The 19,372-nt window shown below is 39.1% G+C and overlaps 1 protein-coding gene across 7 annotated transcripts in view; it reads left to right on the top strand.

Annotated features, from left to right (window-relative positions):
- The window catches only part of LOC119892250 (ral guanine nucleotide dissociation stimulator-like), a 63,834-nt gene that overhangs the window by 27,945 nt on the left and 16,517 nt on the right, over positions 1-19,372 (top strand). For 4 of the 7 annotated variants that reach the window (XM_038704432.1, XM_038704430.1, XM_038704431.1 and 1 more), the window contains exons 2-3: positions 15,771-16,075; positions 18,996-19,070. In XM_038704432.1, the coding sequence (XP_038560360.1) occupies positions 15,771-16,075; positions 18,996-19,070 (380 nt within the window). Of the gene's footprint in view, positions 1-327; positions 794-15,770; positions 16,076-18,995; positions 19,071-19,372 lie in introns of those variants that run through there. The other 3 variants (XM_038704427.1, XM_038704426.1, XM_038704428.1) reach the window with 3 other exon arrangements.

The raw sequence follows: 19,372 nt of genomic DNA, 5'->3' as shown, positions 1-19,372 counted from the left end.
CAACAAAATTAAAAGATACAATGTAATTCACATGTTAAAACAGAAGGAAGAAGCACTCCAAAGAAGTGGAAAATACATAAAGAACTAGACTATTGAAAATATTATAATTACAACAAAACAATAAAGGAATATATAGTAAAAACTGTTATAGTGTATTACACTACTTTGCTTATATACACGGTTCGTGCATTATGCAAACATTTGTGCAAATGTATGTGCCGAAGTAATTAAGTGAATGTAACATACATAGCATTGTACATATTTATTTTAGAATGACCATATAATTATTTCATCTAGGCCTATATTTTAATATTAGAACATTTTATAATTGTAGGCTACATATAGGCTAATTAACATCGGCTGATTGTTAAGTCACACACATTATTGTTTTAGAGATTACATTTCCGACAGTCATGAAGGCAGCGCAGGCGTGGGGGCGGGGTTTAGAAAAGCCCCTGTGAGTCATGATTCTCCTAAACACAACAGACAGCAGCGATGATCCTACACAACCGCTGTACCACAGACAGCAGCAGTGATTCGTTGGTTTAATAATAAAAACGGTGAACATGTCGCTACCGTCGCTGTGACTGAACTCTCGGCTCTGCGGGCATCCATGGTCTGTTTCCCGGGGATGCAAACCGACGACCGGCCGGGACAGCTGGTCGAGATGTTTGACTCTTCATGGAGGGTGCGGAATATTTGGGACGGGGTGAAGCTGGAGGTTGTCGAGGACCGCAGCCCAGTGGTGCTGCACAGCTTCACACATCTGGACCCGGACCTGCCACTGATGGAGGTGAGGACGAGGCCGGGGAAGCGTCGGTGCCGGGGGCGGGAGGAGGGTGAAGGAGAGGCGGGGATGAGAGGCGACTGAGGTCCGCTAGTTGATGCGGTTTGTTGTGTTGTGATCAGGAGGATGTTCAGGCGAGTCCAGTCTGGTTTTCAAGGTCCAGGGTGGGGGTTCTGTGTTGATCTTGAGCCAATAAGAAATTATGTATTTACAATCAAATTTGCGAATAAAAATAGATACCACATTTTTTAAAAAGTAGTCAGTAGGCTATATAAAAACTATAGAGATCTACAGTGAAACAGAAATGATTTCACTGCCATCTCTGCTCCACCTCTGGCTGTGTTTATTCCACTTTTAAACCAGTTTATCACATATTTAAACAACTTAAAAACAGCAGCAGGTATCCAAAATATACAGTAAATAAGTTCACATGTATAAGATGATATTTTTTTCTTGTCATAAACCTCTGCTGACATCTGCTAATCCTATATTTTGAAAGCCTGTAAAGCTTAATTATAATAACGTAGATGCTATCAATGCCACATGCTGATTTGCTGGACACTATGGGATTTAATGGACATAAACTGGTAAAGTAGAACATACATATTAATACTAGAAAACTTCAAGAGTCAGACATACTGTGACACGAGACAACTGTGTTGGCACGAGAGGACTGTAAGAGAATGACTTGCTTTTTTCACAAGTTTCACCCCTGCGGTTATCACTCCTCCCACTGCACACACAGTTATTCAACACAATACCGAAGAGACGCCAACTGAAACCCTGCAGTGTGGATGTTATTGAGTAAGGTTTTACTAAGCATAATGAAATATTAATAATACCGATATTGAGAGTATGTTTGTCATATTTCCTGCTATGATCTGGGCTCCAGGGTTGTACTCTTAACTACCTCTGGAGCCTAAATATGTATGAACAGCTTGTACGTTATACTGTTTGTGTGGTGGGGAGATTCCATTTAGCTGACACAATCCAGAGACATGTAAATTCACAGCATTAATAACGGGAAACGGGATTAACAAGACTAAGAGTCTGCAGCCAAGCTGGCATCTCTGTGAGGTAGTACTTTTGCTTTGAGCTAAATGCTACGGCTGCAACTAACGATTGTTTAGTTTTTTTATTAATTGTTTGGTCTATAAAATGTCAGACAATATCAAAAAAAAAAAAACAGCAATCACAATTTCCTAATGCCAAAGGTGACATCTTCAAGTTGCTTGTTTTGTCCGACCAACAGTCCCAAACCCACAGAGATTACAATGACATAAAGCAGAGGAAATGAGTAAATACTCAAATTGAAGAAGGTGGAACCTGGGAATGTTCATGATTTCAGATATTCAGAGATATCGATTCCTTGATGAATTGTTTCAGCTCCAGTAAATGCTAACAAGCAGGTATGTTCAACATCTTGAGTTTAGTGTGTTAGCATGATAACATGTGCACTAAACACAAAAATAGAGCTGATGCTGATGGGAATGTCATTAGGTTTGCAGGTATTTGATCATAAACCAAAGGTTTGAAAAAAAAACATTTTGACCTGATGATGGCGCTTGATGAAAAGTGAAAGGATCACCGAAGTTTTTACTACTCATCCTGAGGGGAACATGAATGTGGGTACAAAATGTCATAGCAGTCCATCCAGTAGTTACCTATTTTGGTCTGGATCAAAGTGATGGACAAACCGACCGACATTGTCATATTAACCCTAATGCTTATCTGGTTATTTTCTTTTGCACACTCTGGACTATGTACTTGATCTTCATGATCTAATTCAGCTAATATCATATCCATAACTCCTCTTCTTTATTTCTCACTGCATCAGCTTCCTTCAACCCATCATCACCCAAAGAAACAGTTTCACTGTTATCTGTAAAATGTCCTTTTTTATGGATTAAGTGGAACATCCAGCCCCGCACTCCTTACATCTTGCACATGTGATCAGATAAGGAGGAAGGATGAGTAATCATATTTATCTGTCTTTTATAAGGCCTGAGATTGGACGAGGTCTGCATTATAACTGATATCACATGGAGACAATCTTGTCTCTGCTGGCGGGATAAAATGTTCTGCTTTTGGTTCCCTGGTCTGTTTGTCATCAATCAGACCCGAACTGGATATATATTAAAAACCTTTCCCTTTGCATGTCCTGAGCTCGGAGAGGTAGCCATGGTCGCTCGTCTCCAGCTAACGTGCTCTGCTTTGTCCCTCTGCTCTAAACTAATCCTCTCCTCTAACACAATTACCTAATACTTAATCTCCCTGCTGCAGAGGCCGAGGGGTTTCCTCCACAATCGCCGCCTTTCTTCCTATCAGTACAGCGATACTGCGGTGAACGTTATTCTACATTGTGGTTCTGTTACAGTATGAAGGGTCACTGGGGCTGATATGGAGGAGAGGGTGGGTTGGATTTAGTAATTTGGCACCATGGCACCATGTAACCAGCAGTTCCCTGCAGATTTCTTTCTTGTTTCTGTTATTGTTTTACATGAGAAATGAGTCCCTAAAACCTGACATTTCCAGAGAAATAAGAAATGGTTGGCTTCATGTTGGCTGCTCATTTTTAAATATTCTCCTCCCACGATTCTGGTGCTGATTCGGTACCTGTGGCTACCAACTAGGGCTGCCAATGACAACTATTTTTGTTATTGATCAATCTGTTACTAGTAGTAGCTAATAGTTGTGACTGATCAGCTAATCAAATGATTAACTAGCCGTTTCAGCTTTAGTACGATGCCAAAACTATGTGTTTTCAGTATGTTACTTTGAGGAATATAAACATGTTTATCTACAAACCCATTCTTACATGTTACAAAGAAACCATCCTAGCTGTACTCAGTCATATTATTTGGGAGCATCTATTAAGAGTGGGAGTACCTTTTTGTCTGGATAAAGTTTTGATTCAAATCAGAAACCGTCAAATACGTTTTCAAGATTACAAATCTGAGCAAGAAGTCGGTGCCAGCTTTTTGGGTCTTGACACTTCAATTCTCAGTGATAAGGACATATTTTAGTAGTACGAAAAAGTACTGATGTTCAGGACCCACAGTAGTCCTATTGTGGGCTGATCAGTTGTCTATCTAATACGTTTTGTTGTTTGCTTCGGTTAAGGTTTAGGTTTTTGAAATTTAAGGTCAATGAGGTTCAAACATCCCAACACGGGTGGGAGGTTTGTGAGTCTTAAACTGCCAAATTTTGTTTGCAGTTTGATGTGATGGGAAAGAGTTTTAATTTATGGAGCCGTGTAGTCCCACTGTAATCGTATTTTCATGGGAAGTAAACCACACCGACACAGTTGTAAAAAGCTGCAGCTAAACAGTATACAACAGTGCATTCAAGCTGAAAATAGTCCTAATTAAGAGTGGGGGCAGAGCTCTGAGAGCTCTACAAATGCTGTAGTCCACTAGCAAACCAGCAGGAGTGGGGGCCAAACCAACATAAAACACTGCTAAACAAAGAAAAGACTGCTGCTCACTGAGACTGTCTCAACAGTAAGTCCTTCAAACTGTCAGTCATTCATTCAGTTAGAAATCAGCTTGCATTGGTGGCAGAGGACATCAGAGAATGAGGCCTGCAGCTACTGGACTACCAGAGCAGTTCAGACCATTTCAGGACTGTTGGTCAACACTGAGTCTGAACAACAGAGTCGTTACCTTTCATGCTTAACAGTGTCTTATATCTGATTCTGTTTGGAAGTCTGCAGATATATTTTAGGAAGTAATCAATACTCGGTGCAATTATGCACTGCCAGTGAAATCAGAAACCCAGAGCTACTGTGACTAATCTAAAATCAGCTTTCTTTCTATCATGACTTGACACAGGGCTAACAGTGACTCAGCCAAGCAGTCCCAGATGAATGACATAATAACACAGTACAACTCTAATTATCCCACATGGAAGAAATAATCTCATAGGCAATCAAAAACAAACTGACTCCTTGTTGTTATGTTGTGTGCAGGTATTTATATCCATGGGACCCAGATTTACAGTGAGAAAATGTGACTTCAATGAGCTTTCTGCTGTTGACGGTGATTATAAAACATCAGATCTGAGACACATGTGGAGGAGAAGACAAACTGTGTGAACTGGTGAACTGTGATGTGCTCCAATTTAAGATAAGCATTAATCAAGTTTTACTGAGCCTCGCGGTGAGAAACAGGAGACGGACCGTCCGAGTCGGTACAGAGGAGCTTTTGTTTCCATGGTTCATTTTGTAGAGAGTCGAGTAGCCGAGAGCTGGATCTCAGCGGCAGACAGAACGACAGAAACAGACAGCAGCTGGAATGTGAAGGCCCGACGCCTGGAAAAATACTTAGATCGTCTGATTCTGCACTCGCTGTCTGTCTGGTCTAGTTTAATTACCTGGACTGGTTTTAAATAAGGCAAAAACATATTACCTAAAGTGCATTTAAAGAGAAGTTCCTAATCAAAGATCAAAAATCAGAATTGTTTTCCCTTCATGTGACACAAATCTGAGGGTTTCTAAGCATGCTATTGCAAGCTGCATAGAGTTAACTTTTTTAAACTTCCCATCTGGACTGAGTAAAATATGGGACAAAATCTGATTCTGAGATATGCAGCCTGCGTGGACCTCAAATCTGAATCTGTCAGCATCTGTAAATGTTACACTATTAGAGGGATATTTCAACAAGTTTGGATTACATGAGAAGATTAATGTCACTCATGTTTGCACGTTAAACACGGAACTGGAGCCAAGAGGGGATTAGCCTATCCTAGCATCAAGAATTAGAGCAGGGAGAAATATTGAATCTCGTTAGTTTAATCCACACGGTCTATCCATCCACACAGTACTTCTGTGTAGCGTCTCCCACTAGTTAACTGGTTACCTGTGGGCTCAGGTTCTGGGGTTGGTCTCTGAAAAGGCATCATGGTACCAAATCTGGCAACCTCACTGTAATGGCTATGGAGAGACTTTGGGAAGACTTAGTTAGTTTGAAACTTTCATATGATAGCTGAAACAGTTTATAAAAGAAAACAGATGATACATTTTCAGAAACGTGGTAAATGAAAATGACAAGATATATATAAAAACAGAGTGTTCGGAGCAACGGTTGAGACTTGGTACATTTGAGTCAGATAGCTGAAGGAAGGAAGGTCACAGTAGGAGAGAAAGTTCTGGAGGGATTTGATTTGATTCAGCAGGATTACCTGGCTCCTATAAGTGGGGGTATGGCAGGCTTTACTACACTGTCTCTGGGCACAGACGAGAGTTTGTAGGTTTTTGAGTTTTAAAGAAGTGATTGATTTGAGCTTTAGACCATACCAAAAGGTCCTCATCAGCACACTGAGTTTGCTCTGTGGAAATGTGGACTTTAATGATTACACAGATGTGGTCAAAAGCTCCTGAACAAGCGAGTAAATGGACCTTGATTTCAGTATCGGATGCACAGTGAAATAAAATGATGGGAAATAAGATAATACTAATATTTCAGAAGATGCAATTTAGTATGTTCACTTGCTAGATAATTTGATCATCAGTCAATTTATAAATTGTTTCAGCACACATACAGTATGTTGTATATGTGAACAAGGTCGTCTAAAACTTAATAGCTATGTGCAATAGTTCAGGCAAGAGAGGGTGAAAATAAAAGATACTGGGACAAGGTCACCGCCAGACTCCAGTGAAAGATAAGAGATTTACTCTCCTACTGAAACTCTGTACATGCATGTTGTTGATTGATAATGGTTGACAAAGCCAGGTTAGCTGCCGGCGTGTATTGCTTATACCTGTCACAATAACTCTGTCAACCAGTTTTAGGCAGCACATGGACAGGGCGCATTTAGCAATGGATTAAATTAAGGTTTAGATTTAGTTTTAATGTGTGTGCGCAATGAAAAAGAGAGAAAATATAACAAACTTTGTGGGCAAGAACAATAAGCAAAAAGTACAAATATCTAGAAGGCACTTCTCCTCCAACTTTCTGCTATACTCAGTCATTCCTGTCACTTTGAATTTACATAGATTCCTTGACACTGTAAACTAGTCCGGAAGATTTGGAATATATCTGAAGTTACAGCTAAATAAAAAATTTATCTGATGGCAGGACATGTGGATTGAGGTCTTCTCCAAAATCTAATCAGTTGTTCTCTGGCCCACGGCTGATCTGCCAACTTAATTTCACAGAAGAATCTGTCCATGTTTGTGTCAGTTTTTTTGCTGGAAGAGAAACAAACGAAGCCAAAAACAGACTCTTTGTGTTGGTGGGAGTTTGTAATGAGAAATTATCCAGAACCTTCAATTAGCCCAGATACTGGCAAAGTACTGCTGGTGGTTTATACATGTTTACCCAAAGAGAAAATGAAAAGAGAGAAAGGTTGCTGAGTAGTTTTTGCTTTTTACTTGGTTGTAGCTTTACTACTCATCGTTTACAGAAATATAAATATAACATTTCTATCACATAGGTGCTGATTAATCGACATCTTTGTCCTTCATCATTGTCACCTTTTAGCTGTTGTCTGTTATTTGCCCATTTTTACATTTGATCTTCTTTCTTGGGATTAAAGATTCTAAAATGTTGACAATAATTACTTTTTAGCGGCTACCTACAATGTCATCCCTAGAGCATGGCTGTAGACTCTTAATCTTGTTAAATATTATATATTAATTACACTCTTTTGTATACTCTAAAAGTGAGCTTGCTGTCGGTCAGTTTTCCCTATATGTATAAAGGTTTTAGTCAGTTACTTTGAAAAAGGATAACATTTAGCCATTTTACTTTGGCTCATGTAAGTTGAGAATCTCAGTGAACAAACATGGTTTGTGCTTGCCTTGGCCACGCTGACTCAATATTAAGATCACAGAAGAGTTTTCTGAACATTTGGTTACACCCCCTCTCCTCTTCTGTCTCACCCAGATGATCTCATTGGCTTTCAGCAGCCATTGTTAGCGAGGGGAAGTCACTGGCTTGTGGTACAGGGTTGTAATAGACACGTGCTATTGTTGGCTTTGTTTAGGTGTTGACTATTTTGGGGGCAGGTGTTTTCTCTTTTCTCTAGGAGTTTCCCTACTGATCTACATTTAGAGCGTGGCTCTGGGGGGGGGGGGGGTACCATAAGAGTACCGTGGGACCATTGCTATTGAGGCAGGTATGTGTTCTCTTGATGAGCGCCATAATTTGGCAGACGCCATCTAACATGCTGTTTGGCCTTGAGGGGATTTGGCTCAAAATGAGGGTTTACTTGTCCCTGTGTTTGTTTTAGTCTGTTCCTGTGCCCGGCAGCTATGTTTATACAGACTGTACACCATCAGATATGAAGATGGGAAGTTTGTTATGCGAGATAAACACTTTTAGATTTCTAGATGAGGAATTGTGATTTCAGAACCAATGAGGAGCCAAAAGTTCAGCCTGTTATTAAGACTGAAGGTGGGGCTGGGAGTTTGTGAGGCGTTCACATCTGCATGTCACTCCACATTTCATTTTCTGTCAAGGATCTTCATTTCCTGTTTATTACAACCATGGGTCTTATTTTTGTAGTTTAAGCCATCATTCCAAGTTGCAGTAACTTTGTGCTCATCAAGTCTGCGATCTGCGGACAAGGCAGCCACTAGAAGTAGGTCAGACACACAATAGACAAAGTTGTTTGGAAGAAAAAACAAAGGCCATCAGTAAAATTACTATCAAGACTGTCTGTTGTAAACATCCATCAGACGTCAAGTGTTGTCCACTAATGGTAGCCTGCTGCCATCGGTGTGTTTGAGTGTGTGAATGAGTGGCAAATGTGAAAGTGTTCTGGTTAAATTGCTGCTTCAGTGTTGACCTGCCAGTGGCGCCAGTTACTGTAGTTGCAGCCACACAGTTTTCCTTGTTTTGTGAGGAATTATTGGAATTTAGTGATTTAAAACACTTGGCTTGTTACAACCTGTCTGATCATCTTACTGCTCTTGTTTGTTGACGTTAGACCTCATTGTAGCAATATCGCTGTACTCTCTGATCTCAGCTATTAGCTTGGTGAGTACAATGTTATTAGAAATGATGGACAATACAATGAAAATAAGACCCAAGTTGTAATAAACTGGAAATATGCTTTAAAACATAGGTACTGAAAAGTGAATATATATAGAGAGCTTATGCTAATCATTCTTCCTCTGACATTCATTCAGAATAATTATGTGAAGAAACTTGACTTTGATAGCAATTAGAGCTAGTCGATTAATGATCAGTAAGTGACATGTAGTTAATTGACAGAAAATGTATATTTTGAGAATCGTTTCAGTAATTTTCAAGACAAAATGCCAAAGATTACCTGGTTTCAGCTGTTCACATGTAAGGATTTGCTGCTTTTCTTTGTCACATATGATAGTAAATTGAATATTTGTAGGTTTTAGACTGTTATCATCCAAAAAATTAATGCAACTGAACTAAATACATAAGTAAATGCCGTAAACGACCCTGAATTTAGCTGCTGGTTCTCAAATCTGACCCTGTGGCACGTTTTCGGGACCTGTACTGCATGCAGTGCAACACTGTGTGTCTGAAGAAAGCTCTGAGGAATCTTATTCATCTCTAATGGCCTTTGTGAGGAATTTAGTCGTAGTTGCACAACAGTGCCAGAAGCATCGTGTAGGTTAATTTGCAGGCCAGAGACAGACAACTGTTTCCCTTCAGAAATGAAGATTTGTGCCATCTGTGATTAAGAAATTCCTGTGGTCAGAATTAAGCATCCACTGCGATTCTTTTCATCCACTGTGTTTAAATACATCACGACGACGTATTTGACAACAAGTTTGTTGTGTAAAACTCACTGAAACAGCACTTAGATTTTATAGCTTTTAATAATTATTAAAACCAGTACTGATGAATTTCAGGGCAAATGAATCAGCGAGTTGTTAAATGCTGGGGAAGGTCGTACATGCCTTTAGATGTAGAATTAAGTCATGTAATGTCCTTCAACTATGCTTTGTGCAAGAAAGTGCAAAGAAAGTGAGTCTCCTGTAGTTTTAGACAATTGACATGTAAGTGTTGTAAAGGAAAAAACGCCAACGTGTTGCATGTATGGTTTATATCTAATTGACTGACTGTTTAATACATATAAATGACTGTTGAAACAAAACAGTAAATCCATTCATCCAAAGTCATTCTCCACTGAGGCTCATGTGACTTGACTTTCCCTGTTCCTCTTTCTGGAAACTTATTTCTCTTTTCTCTGCCTCATCACTCTCTGCTGACACTTTTATTCGCTTCACATTCCTCCAGCCCACATGTACATTCATGGTCATTCATGGTCAGGATGGTGTAGGTGAACGTAGATCTGATACGTGTTGGAGCGAGTGTGGAGGAGGCCCTGGCTCTGGATGCCAGACATTTCTGTGGAGCCTGCTGGAGTTTTCCAATTTTCTGATTTTTATTTCAGAACTCACTCGAGGAGCCAAAAAAAGCTAAACAGAACATTAATTTTTGAGTTGAATTGGATAAGCTTAGAGTATTACATTGCATTTAACAGTACTATCCAGTCCATGTTTTTATAGTTCTGACATTTAGTAGATACTGCAAATTCATGACGGTACACATTTGGGTGCAATCAAAGCTTCTCATTTAAGTTTATTTTAAATTAAAATGTCATTATCATTGTCATCCTTTAACAGACACACATTTATAGATTCTACAGCCATGTGAGGAACAAGTGTCCTGTCCAAGGTGTAACCCGCCTCTCGCCCAATGTCAGTTAGGATGGCTTCAGCCCCCCGCGACCCTGTGTAGGATAAGCAGTTATAGATAATGGATGGATGGATGGATGTATTATAGATTATAAGTGACTTCTCTGCTGTCAGACAGAAGAGTGTAAGTGTTTATTTGTAGCAGGGTAAATACTTCTTGGCATTTGTTTTAAGCTGCTTGGTGTACCAGATGGGCTGCAGGTAACTATATATTCTGTGAAGTTGCACTTTTAGGTAGTTGATTACTTAGTTGTCAGTATTGAATTCGCCCTGATGTTAAAATCACCTCCCATCTTATACATCTGGCTAAAACAAGCGTTTGTATTTTTACTGTAAAGACTTCCTGATCCACTCTCACTCTCTTGATAAACGCAGGAAGACGTGATGACTAGATTTCGACCAATCTCAGTTGCCAGAGCAACCAGTAAATAAAAATCTGTTTAGGATTCAGTTCATTTAGTTACGCACTTCATGACAACAAAGGGTAAATAGGTTTCTATAAATAAAAGCCATCTGTGCCTTTGTTTTTAAATGTTTTTAGTGTCTCGTGTTTAAAATGTAATGCTCCAGGTCACCGACTGCTGGAAACATGTGATTTTATGGCATAAAGGCAGCGACTAACAATGGGAGCTTTCACCTAAACATGTCACTAGCACAGTGAAAGTTACAGGCGTACAGTAGAGACCAGAGGTTTGGATTTCAGAGGTGGTTGTCGCACTTGATCTACAGCCTCAAAGCCACAAGTCACCCAGGTCTGAATCAGGAACTTGACCTTTCACCTTTTTTTATAGCAGATATTAGATGCTTAGAGTTGGGTTTTCATACATTTCTTATTTCTTAGGGGCTTTGTCGAAGACAAATGCAAAATAGAAAATGCGTCCAAAGCGATGAAAAAAATACTCATTTCAACATTTCAGCAGTTACCACTTCCCTTTCAACTAACCTCTCATTCACCCCTTTCCCTTTCAACGATACACATTATTCAGTGTGTTCCAAGAAAATACTTATGTAGGTAAACAAATGTCAGAACAAAAGCAGAAAGAAAAGAAAGGCGGGGAATGTGACGAGTTAGATGACGGGCCTCTAAAAAGGATTCAGTTTATATCTTTAAACCTCAGGAATGACGAGAGATCGCAGAGCTAGCTATGACATGAAGGTTGAGTCGGTGATAAGGTTTTTTTACCAAAATGTCCAATTTGTTGAACCAGGGTGCTGAGAGGGCTGCCTTTCTTTAGTATCCAGCCTGCTTGCAACCAGGAAGGTGTTGAGCTGGATGTCTAAGCACTGAGTCAGGCTGAAGGAATGGGAGATTTAAAAGAAGGCAGTGGGGATAGCTTCCTGTCCACACTTCAGAGGGAATTCCCTCTTATTTACACTGCAGAGTTTCTTCAATCAACTTTGTCAGTTAATTTAGTTGCACTGGGATCCAGTTCAAGATGGCGTAAATGTGCAAATTGTGTCCTTCACATTTAGGACCCACCAACCAACTAAAGTCCTTTTTGAATTGAAGTGGTCTCTGGTCAGATGTGAGATTCCTGGTTAGAAACCACTCTCACCCGCTTCCTGTCCCTTTTTTGGTTTCTAATTTGTGCCGTTCCTGCTTGTTTCAACTTAGTGATTTGGGATGTTTTAATGTTTAAGCATTCAAACGTCTCAGCTTTATGTGTTCACTTGTTTCCATTTCCCTTTTGAGATGACATTGAACCCTCCTCTTTAAAGTATTGATCGCTCAGTGTTTTGTTCAAGTAGTAGGGAGAGTTTTGGTTATCATGGTAACGCTCATGCTCACTGGAACGGGGATGAATAGGAGCATTATGATGGGAATTGACTCAGCGGATGAAGCGAGGCGCTGCCCTTGAGTGTTGCATTTCTCAGGGCTTGAAATGATAGCAGCACGGCCTCTGTGGTTTGGCTGATAAGTACGTCTCCTGCTGTCAAGGCCCTCAGCTGCAGCTGTGCCTCAGACATTATACTGTACTGGATATACAACAGTCCAGGAGTTTGTATCTGTCACATACACACTCCCTCTGTAACAGATCTCTGCTGGGGTTACTGAAGTTCAGGATCTGTGTAACCTTTAGTCTTCACTGTTCTAATCATAGTGGGAAAGGTTTGCTTTTACTTTATGTAGTTTTTGTTGAAACAGGTACATCCCATGAGTCACCAGTGTCTTTTTTATCTGTTAGTCAGTTTCTGTGCCTCATTTCACTTGACTCCGGCCACAATATTGTTGTTTTTCAAGCATGTGGAATAGCATCAGCTTTCTTCTGTTCATTATCCCGTGTTTTTTGAGGTTTTTTCTTGTAGGTTGATTATTTTTGCTGATTGCTAGGCTATTTTACTGTTGTTTGAGGAACGATGCTAATCTTAGTTAGAATGATCTTGTTGTTGTTACCTGACTAAAGTAGAGCTGCAACCAACAGTTTTCTTCATTATCTATTATCTAATTCACCTGTTGTATCCTAGAGTAGTCAATTTGTTGTTTGGTGACGTCTTCAAGTGTCTTGTTTTTTCTGACCAACAGTCAAAGTTATTCAATTTATGATCATAAAAGACTACGAAAACTAGCAAAAACTCACATCTAAGAAGGTAATTTTTGGTAATTTTTTATAAAACAATTTATGAAACAATTACTTCATTATCAAAGAAGTTTTTTTTATGTTCATGGACTAATTATTTAACCTGCTAATTGTTTCAGCGTTAGACTAAACCGCAGTTGACGGCTTCCAATAAACAAAGTAAGGTGCAGACCAATGTGAGCTTCAGTCCAAGTCTATTTAAATTAAACATGTCACATTTCTTCTCCAGTACATCATTGTGTATACGCCAGACACTTTCATCCATCTTGCCTTCATCAGGTTCCATCAATTAGTCATGTCACTTACTGATCACGTTAAATAAAAGCTGTCATTTTGTTGACTTTGTCCAGTTAACTCATTTTGTATTTTCCCTTTTTACAGACGTAAGAAGCCTTGTGACCTGTAACTGTCTTTATCATGTCCACAACATGAAACTTGTAAGATGTAAGAACAGTTGTACTGCTTGAAGATACTGTGCCGCTCATCGCACTGGTTTATTAAATTCACAGCCATCCTCATTTAATCTTGTCTCCATGGCAACAAGGGCACAACAGAGGGACTTGGCGTTGACTGAGATGTTACCGAATAGCTCCTGACAAAAAAAAGTAGGCAGTGCAGCAGGGAGTCATGCTGGGCCTTGGAAATGGACTGTGATGACTAATGCTCCCAGGATGCACTACAAGCGGCCGTGACAGATGACTGTGGAACGCCAGATTACATACCATTCCTCCATTGAGGCCTCGGCTTAATGATTCACTCTACTGTATTTCTCTCACTCTGCTATTTAGGTTATATCTGTGATACTAAACACCTGAGGGCTTACAAATTAGCTAAACTTTGAAATGTTTGCATTAAACTGGAATGGTAATTCTTAAGTGATAGCAGGCGGCTTTAGTCCTTTAGAGTATCAACTATTAGACTTTTAACTGTTAGTATTAGAGTATTGACATCGACTGGAAAGATATTTGCAATAGTTTAAATATTTTTTATTGATTATACCTTATCTTTAGGACTGTACAAATTTTATTTACGGCATCCAATCAAACAGGTCCAATCAAAAGAAGACAATTTCAGTTTTTTGGGAATTTAAGTGAAGTCAGTTTTATTTTATGCTGCTGTTTCCAGTTCTCTCTTGAAGAAGAGAGTTTGAATCTCAGTGAGATCATCTTATTAAATATAGGTTAAATAAATAAAAATAAAATTGTATATAACCCATAATCATACATTGGTCTCAGACAAGAATAAATAATTTAACAAAGTCAAGCCTTTAGGTGTTTGCCTTTTTCATGCCTTCATAGTAATGCTAGCACCAAAAAACACATTATGGTACAAACCAAGGCCTTTAAAATCAATATCACACTATCGATGACTTTGACCTCTTCCCAGTCGATGCTGTGACTGGTTTCAGTCTGGTGTTCACAGTCAGCTCATGTTTTTCTGTTTTCAGTGTTCAGTTAGTCTTTTGTGCAGTGTCCTTGCATCTCTATTTCAATACATAGACATTTTTCAATACATTCAGTATGCATTAGGGTCATTACTGATACCAAAAACACAGTATGACCATACTGAAAAGAAAATTTATCCATATCAATATATCAGAAATGTTTGTAATTTTTGCTTGAAAATTATCAAAATAATTGCAAATCAATTTATTGGCGATTTACTAATAATTTTAACTCTGAATGAGTTGTTGCCCAGCCCTGGTATTATTTATTAATATTGTTGATTAACCTGTCAGTTGTTTTCTCGATGAATCGGTTAATCTATAAAATGTCAGAGAACAATAACAAATGTCCGTCTCAGAGTCCAAGGTAACTTCTTTAAATGTCTTGTTTTGTCCGAATATATCTAGTATATATCTGATAAACGATTCATCGATTATCAAAATAGTTCCCAATTCATTTTATCAATTTATCTACCTAATGAATTTATAGACTTATTGTAGCAGCTCTGTCTTGTAAAGTAAATATTCGGGAAACATCTAGTTTTACTATTAAGCTGTCAGTAGTCACTCAGCTTATTTTTCTAACCAGCTGGCTTTAAAGTAGAGTTTAGTTTTATAATCCATTGACTAGTTTCAGTTGGGTAATATTTAGCAGTGCTAATGTGGGTTACACGCATGACTGGTGTTGACAGCCGTGACAATGAACGAAACTATCCCTGTCAACATCACTGTGTTCTTTCAAGGCTTGTTGCATTTTTTTTTTGTTTTTCATGGTCAGAAGAAAACAACAAATTGCTGTGATGGTGACATGCAGCAGCCTACAGAGCCTCTCATTCACGCAACAAGTGGCTTGTGTTAATTCCCTGTTGGGTATATACAGGCTGCAGCTTGTATTATAGCGCCAGTTATCCAGTAAGCTCTGTTTAGCAACAAGCTATTGTTTGTTCGTGCATGGCCACGCACATGATTCACAAAGTGAATGACTCAGAGAGAGACGGACCAAAAAAGAAGAGAGCCGGGTCACACAGATGGTCATAATTAAAGGGTTTCATCCCAAAATGAGATGTCAGACATTTTTAGCTTGACGTTCGGCATGGTAACGGTGGCATCTTTTTTCTGCCTTTAACTCCCTCTAATCTGCTCCAGGCAGATATTTCAAGAGCTTTTTCCAACATGAAAAATCCACCTTTGCTTGTAGCACAAAATGTAGGGAATAACTGACGTCATCAGTTGGAGTAAAATATCTTATTTTCCTTCTCCTCTGTCTTGCAGAGCTCGACGCAGGAGATCGGCGAGGAGGCCGAAGACGACGCCATCTTCACCATCACACTGAGGAAGGTGCAGCTTCACCAGTCGGCTAGTAAGGGGCAGCGATGGCTGGGCGTGGAGACGGACTCGGCACTGAGCCTCTACGAAACCTGCAAGGTGCGGACAATCAAGGCCGGCACGCTGGAGAGGCTGGTGGAGTACATGGTGTCAGCATTCAGGGGCAAAGACTCCACCTACGTCACCATCTTCCTCTGCACCTACCGCTCCTTCGCCACCACCAAGCAGGTGCTGGATCTCCTGCTTCACAGGTACAGTTATGACACACCTGTCTGGACCCATAATTCAGTTAATCTCAGACTTTTCACTAATTCAGTTCTCTAAAAATCTAAATCACTGCTTCACAAGTTGAACACTTTTTCTTATCTGTCCAACAGCTACAAAAAATAATGTAAAATAACAGTTTTTTGCTATAGAGACAAGGGGAGTTTAGAATGGCTGTTATTTTATTCTTGAATTCAATTGCAATTTTATTGCTGATTTTAGGTCAAAATGTGTAATTTTCTTCAATTATAATGACGAATTAAAGCTCTGTTAAAGACACCATGATGTATTTTGAATGTAGGGGATACATTTAATTGTAAATGTCACGATCCTAATGGATACATTTGTCTTACCACGAACGTCAATTTTTGTTCTTTTGTCTTCTTGCTTTTTAAATTTTATTCCATACATACACTTTGGTATTATTTCAAGTTTTTTAACACAACTGTTACATGTTAAATGGAAATATGTTTCAGCCTGATCTCTGGTACATTTCAGTTATTGGCGAAAAAGAGATACTCGGGAGGATCTTCAGCTATAATTTGTTTTGTTTTTTTGGCATTTCAAAAAATGTAGTAATAATAATCTTTTACAAAGTGCTTAACATAAAGAAGTTATGACATAAAAACATATATCAAACAAAAGTCACTTCAAAATATACTTAAAGTAAGTATAAAATCAGGTAAAATCAGGGAATGCTCTACGATAAAAGTATGTTTTAACAAGAGATTTAAAAGTGTTTACTGATTCAGCCGACCTAATTTCCTCGGGTAGATTGTTCCAGAGCCTCGGTGCCCTAACTGCAAAGGCTCTGTCTTTTTTAGAAATGTTTCTAAGGTGATAAAAACATGATTGCACCAGCTTTGTGGTGTGCTGCTCAAAACACAAATCACTGTCAAACCAGATACCAAGATTTCTTGCCAATGGCTTGATTTGATCTGATAAACCAAGGCAATCTTTGAAGGGCAGAATATGTTTTCTCAAATGCTTGGGGCCAATGATGAGGATCTCTGTTTTATCGGAGTTTAATTGAAGGAAATTATCGGACATCCAGTTTTTTAACTCACTAAGGCAGTCCTTCAATGAAGTTAACATTTCAGGGTCAATGTGTTTAATGGGCAGGTACAACTGTGTATTATCTGCATAAAAATGGAAAGAGATACCATGTCTTTGAATAATGTGCCCTAAAGGAAGCATATATAATGAGAATAAAATCGGTCCCAAGACTGACCCCTGTGGCACCCCATACTTAACAGTAGTGTATGAGGACGTATAATTATTCAAAGACACACAGAAACTCCTATCCGACAAGTAAGATATAAACCAGTATAAAACAGTGCCAGATATCCCCACCCAGCGCCTCATTCTCTCCAAGAGGATACTATGGTCAGTTGTGTCAGACGCATCACTAAGATCTAAGAGAACAAGCACAGAGCACATTCCACTATCTCCAGCCATCAAAAGATCATTGGTAACTTTGAGCAATGTCGTTTCAGTGCTCAAAGATGTTATTTGTTTGTAATGTATGTAGAAGCTGCTTGGACACAATTTTATCTAAAATTTTAGCAATAAAGGGCAACTTGGAGATTGGTCTATAATTCTTGGGGAGGGAGATGTCCAGTCCAGGTTTTTTTAACAGTGGGTTCACACACGCAGTTTTAAAATAATCTGGGACACGGCCGCTGGCTAAAGAACTTTTAAAAATTGAGAGCAAGCAAGGCCCTACAGAATCCATGACTCTTAATAAAAACTTTGTCAGTATCACATCAAGAGGACTGGAAGATACTCTCATATGTGATACCGTTCTACAAGTTCCGTAAATGTAATTGGATAAAACTTGTTAAAACTATCGTGCTGTGGGTGTGGAAAATCTGTGGAAGTGGCACTGGGTGTGATAGAAGCTCGAATTAACTCCACCTTATCAATAAAATACGATAAAACACCTCACAGTCAGCATTACTTTCAGTAGGGGCACAAGGTGGGGCCAGATTTAACAGCAGATTAACAGTCCTAAATAAAAACCTTGGGTTATGGTGATGCGAAGAGATATAGAGAGATATTTTGTTCTAGCCTCATTAACCATTCTATTCTACTGTGACAGCAGCTCCTTCATGCTAGCGTAGTGTACTTGGAGTCCAGATTTCTTCCACCTACGTTGTGCTTTCCTATGTTCCCTTTTTAAGCTGCGGGTACTGTCATTGAGCCAAGGCTGCTTTTTTTCTTTAGCCTTCGACTTAACTTTAAGTGGTGCTATAGTGTTTAATAAGGACAAGCAGATCGCATTGAAGTTATCCACCAGATTATTGGTATTAGAATACTCAGACAAGTTAGGGCTTTGAATGTCAAAAAGTGAGCAAAATTGCGCCACACTATGGTCATTTAGGATGCGAGAACATATGGCATGGGATATGACTTTGGGATTAGCGGGTGACTCACAGTTAAATAATATACATCTGTAATCAGATACAGCCATATCCAGTAAATCCACAGTAGAAATTCTCACACATAGAGTAAAAACAAGGTCTAATGTATGACCACAATTATGTGTTTCACCATATACATTTTGTTTAAAATTAAAAGAATTTGTGATATTTAAAAAAGTAGGTTGATAGTAGGTTGATTAATGGTTAGTTTTAGGTTAGTTTTCTGTCATGCACGGCCCATAAGTATATGTGCCATTTCAAAATAGATTTCTAACATTTACAAAAAAGTACGGCCCTTCCTTACAATATGCATGAAAGCAGAAAGTTAAGAAACTTACCGTAGGTGTGTTTTTACTTCCTGTGTTCACAGGGTTCTCTTTATTTCAAGTTCAGTATGTGATGTTTTTTCTTTTTATCATAATTAAAATGCTGTTTTTTTTCAGTAACTTGGTTGAACCAGACTGAGCCTGTACTTCTTTTTTAGGTATGCCAAGCTCCAAAATGTCCCTGCTGCCACGGCACACAGAGTTTCCCAGGACGACTGCACAGAACTGAGAAAGTGAGTCTGCTGCAAACCTTCAGTGTCGAGCTGCCAACATTAATCACTGAGTACATTCACAGCACCGTGTCTCGTCCCACTCCTACCCGGGTTAAAGAGATATCAACAGAGTTTGAGATTTTAGCGGGTTATTTTTCTTTGCTAGACTGACTTTGTCAGACTGAGGGGGCCTGTTTCAGCAGGAGTTTGATAAAACAAAGTTCATGAACTGATAAAAATGTAATAAATCACAAAAAAACACTTCTGTAACTTCAGTTTTACTAATCTAATCATTAGCATTTTTAGCTTGTTGAAACCACAGG

The sequence above is a fragment of the Micropterus salmoides genome, unplaced genomic scaffold (genome assembly GCF_014851395.1).
Source record: "Micropterus salmoides isolate LMB-PRFRI ecotype aquatic unplaced genomic scaffold, ASM1485139v1 Ms_hic_scaffold_7, whole genome shotgun sequence".
NCBI classification, from domain to species: domain Eukaryota; kingdom Metazoa; phylum Chordata; class Actinopteri; order Centrarchiformes; family Centrarchidae; genus Micropterus; species Micropterus salmoides.
The sequence above is the reverse complement of the archived record's forward strand: the minus strand, read 5'-3'. Positions and strand labels throughout refer to the sequence as shown.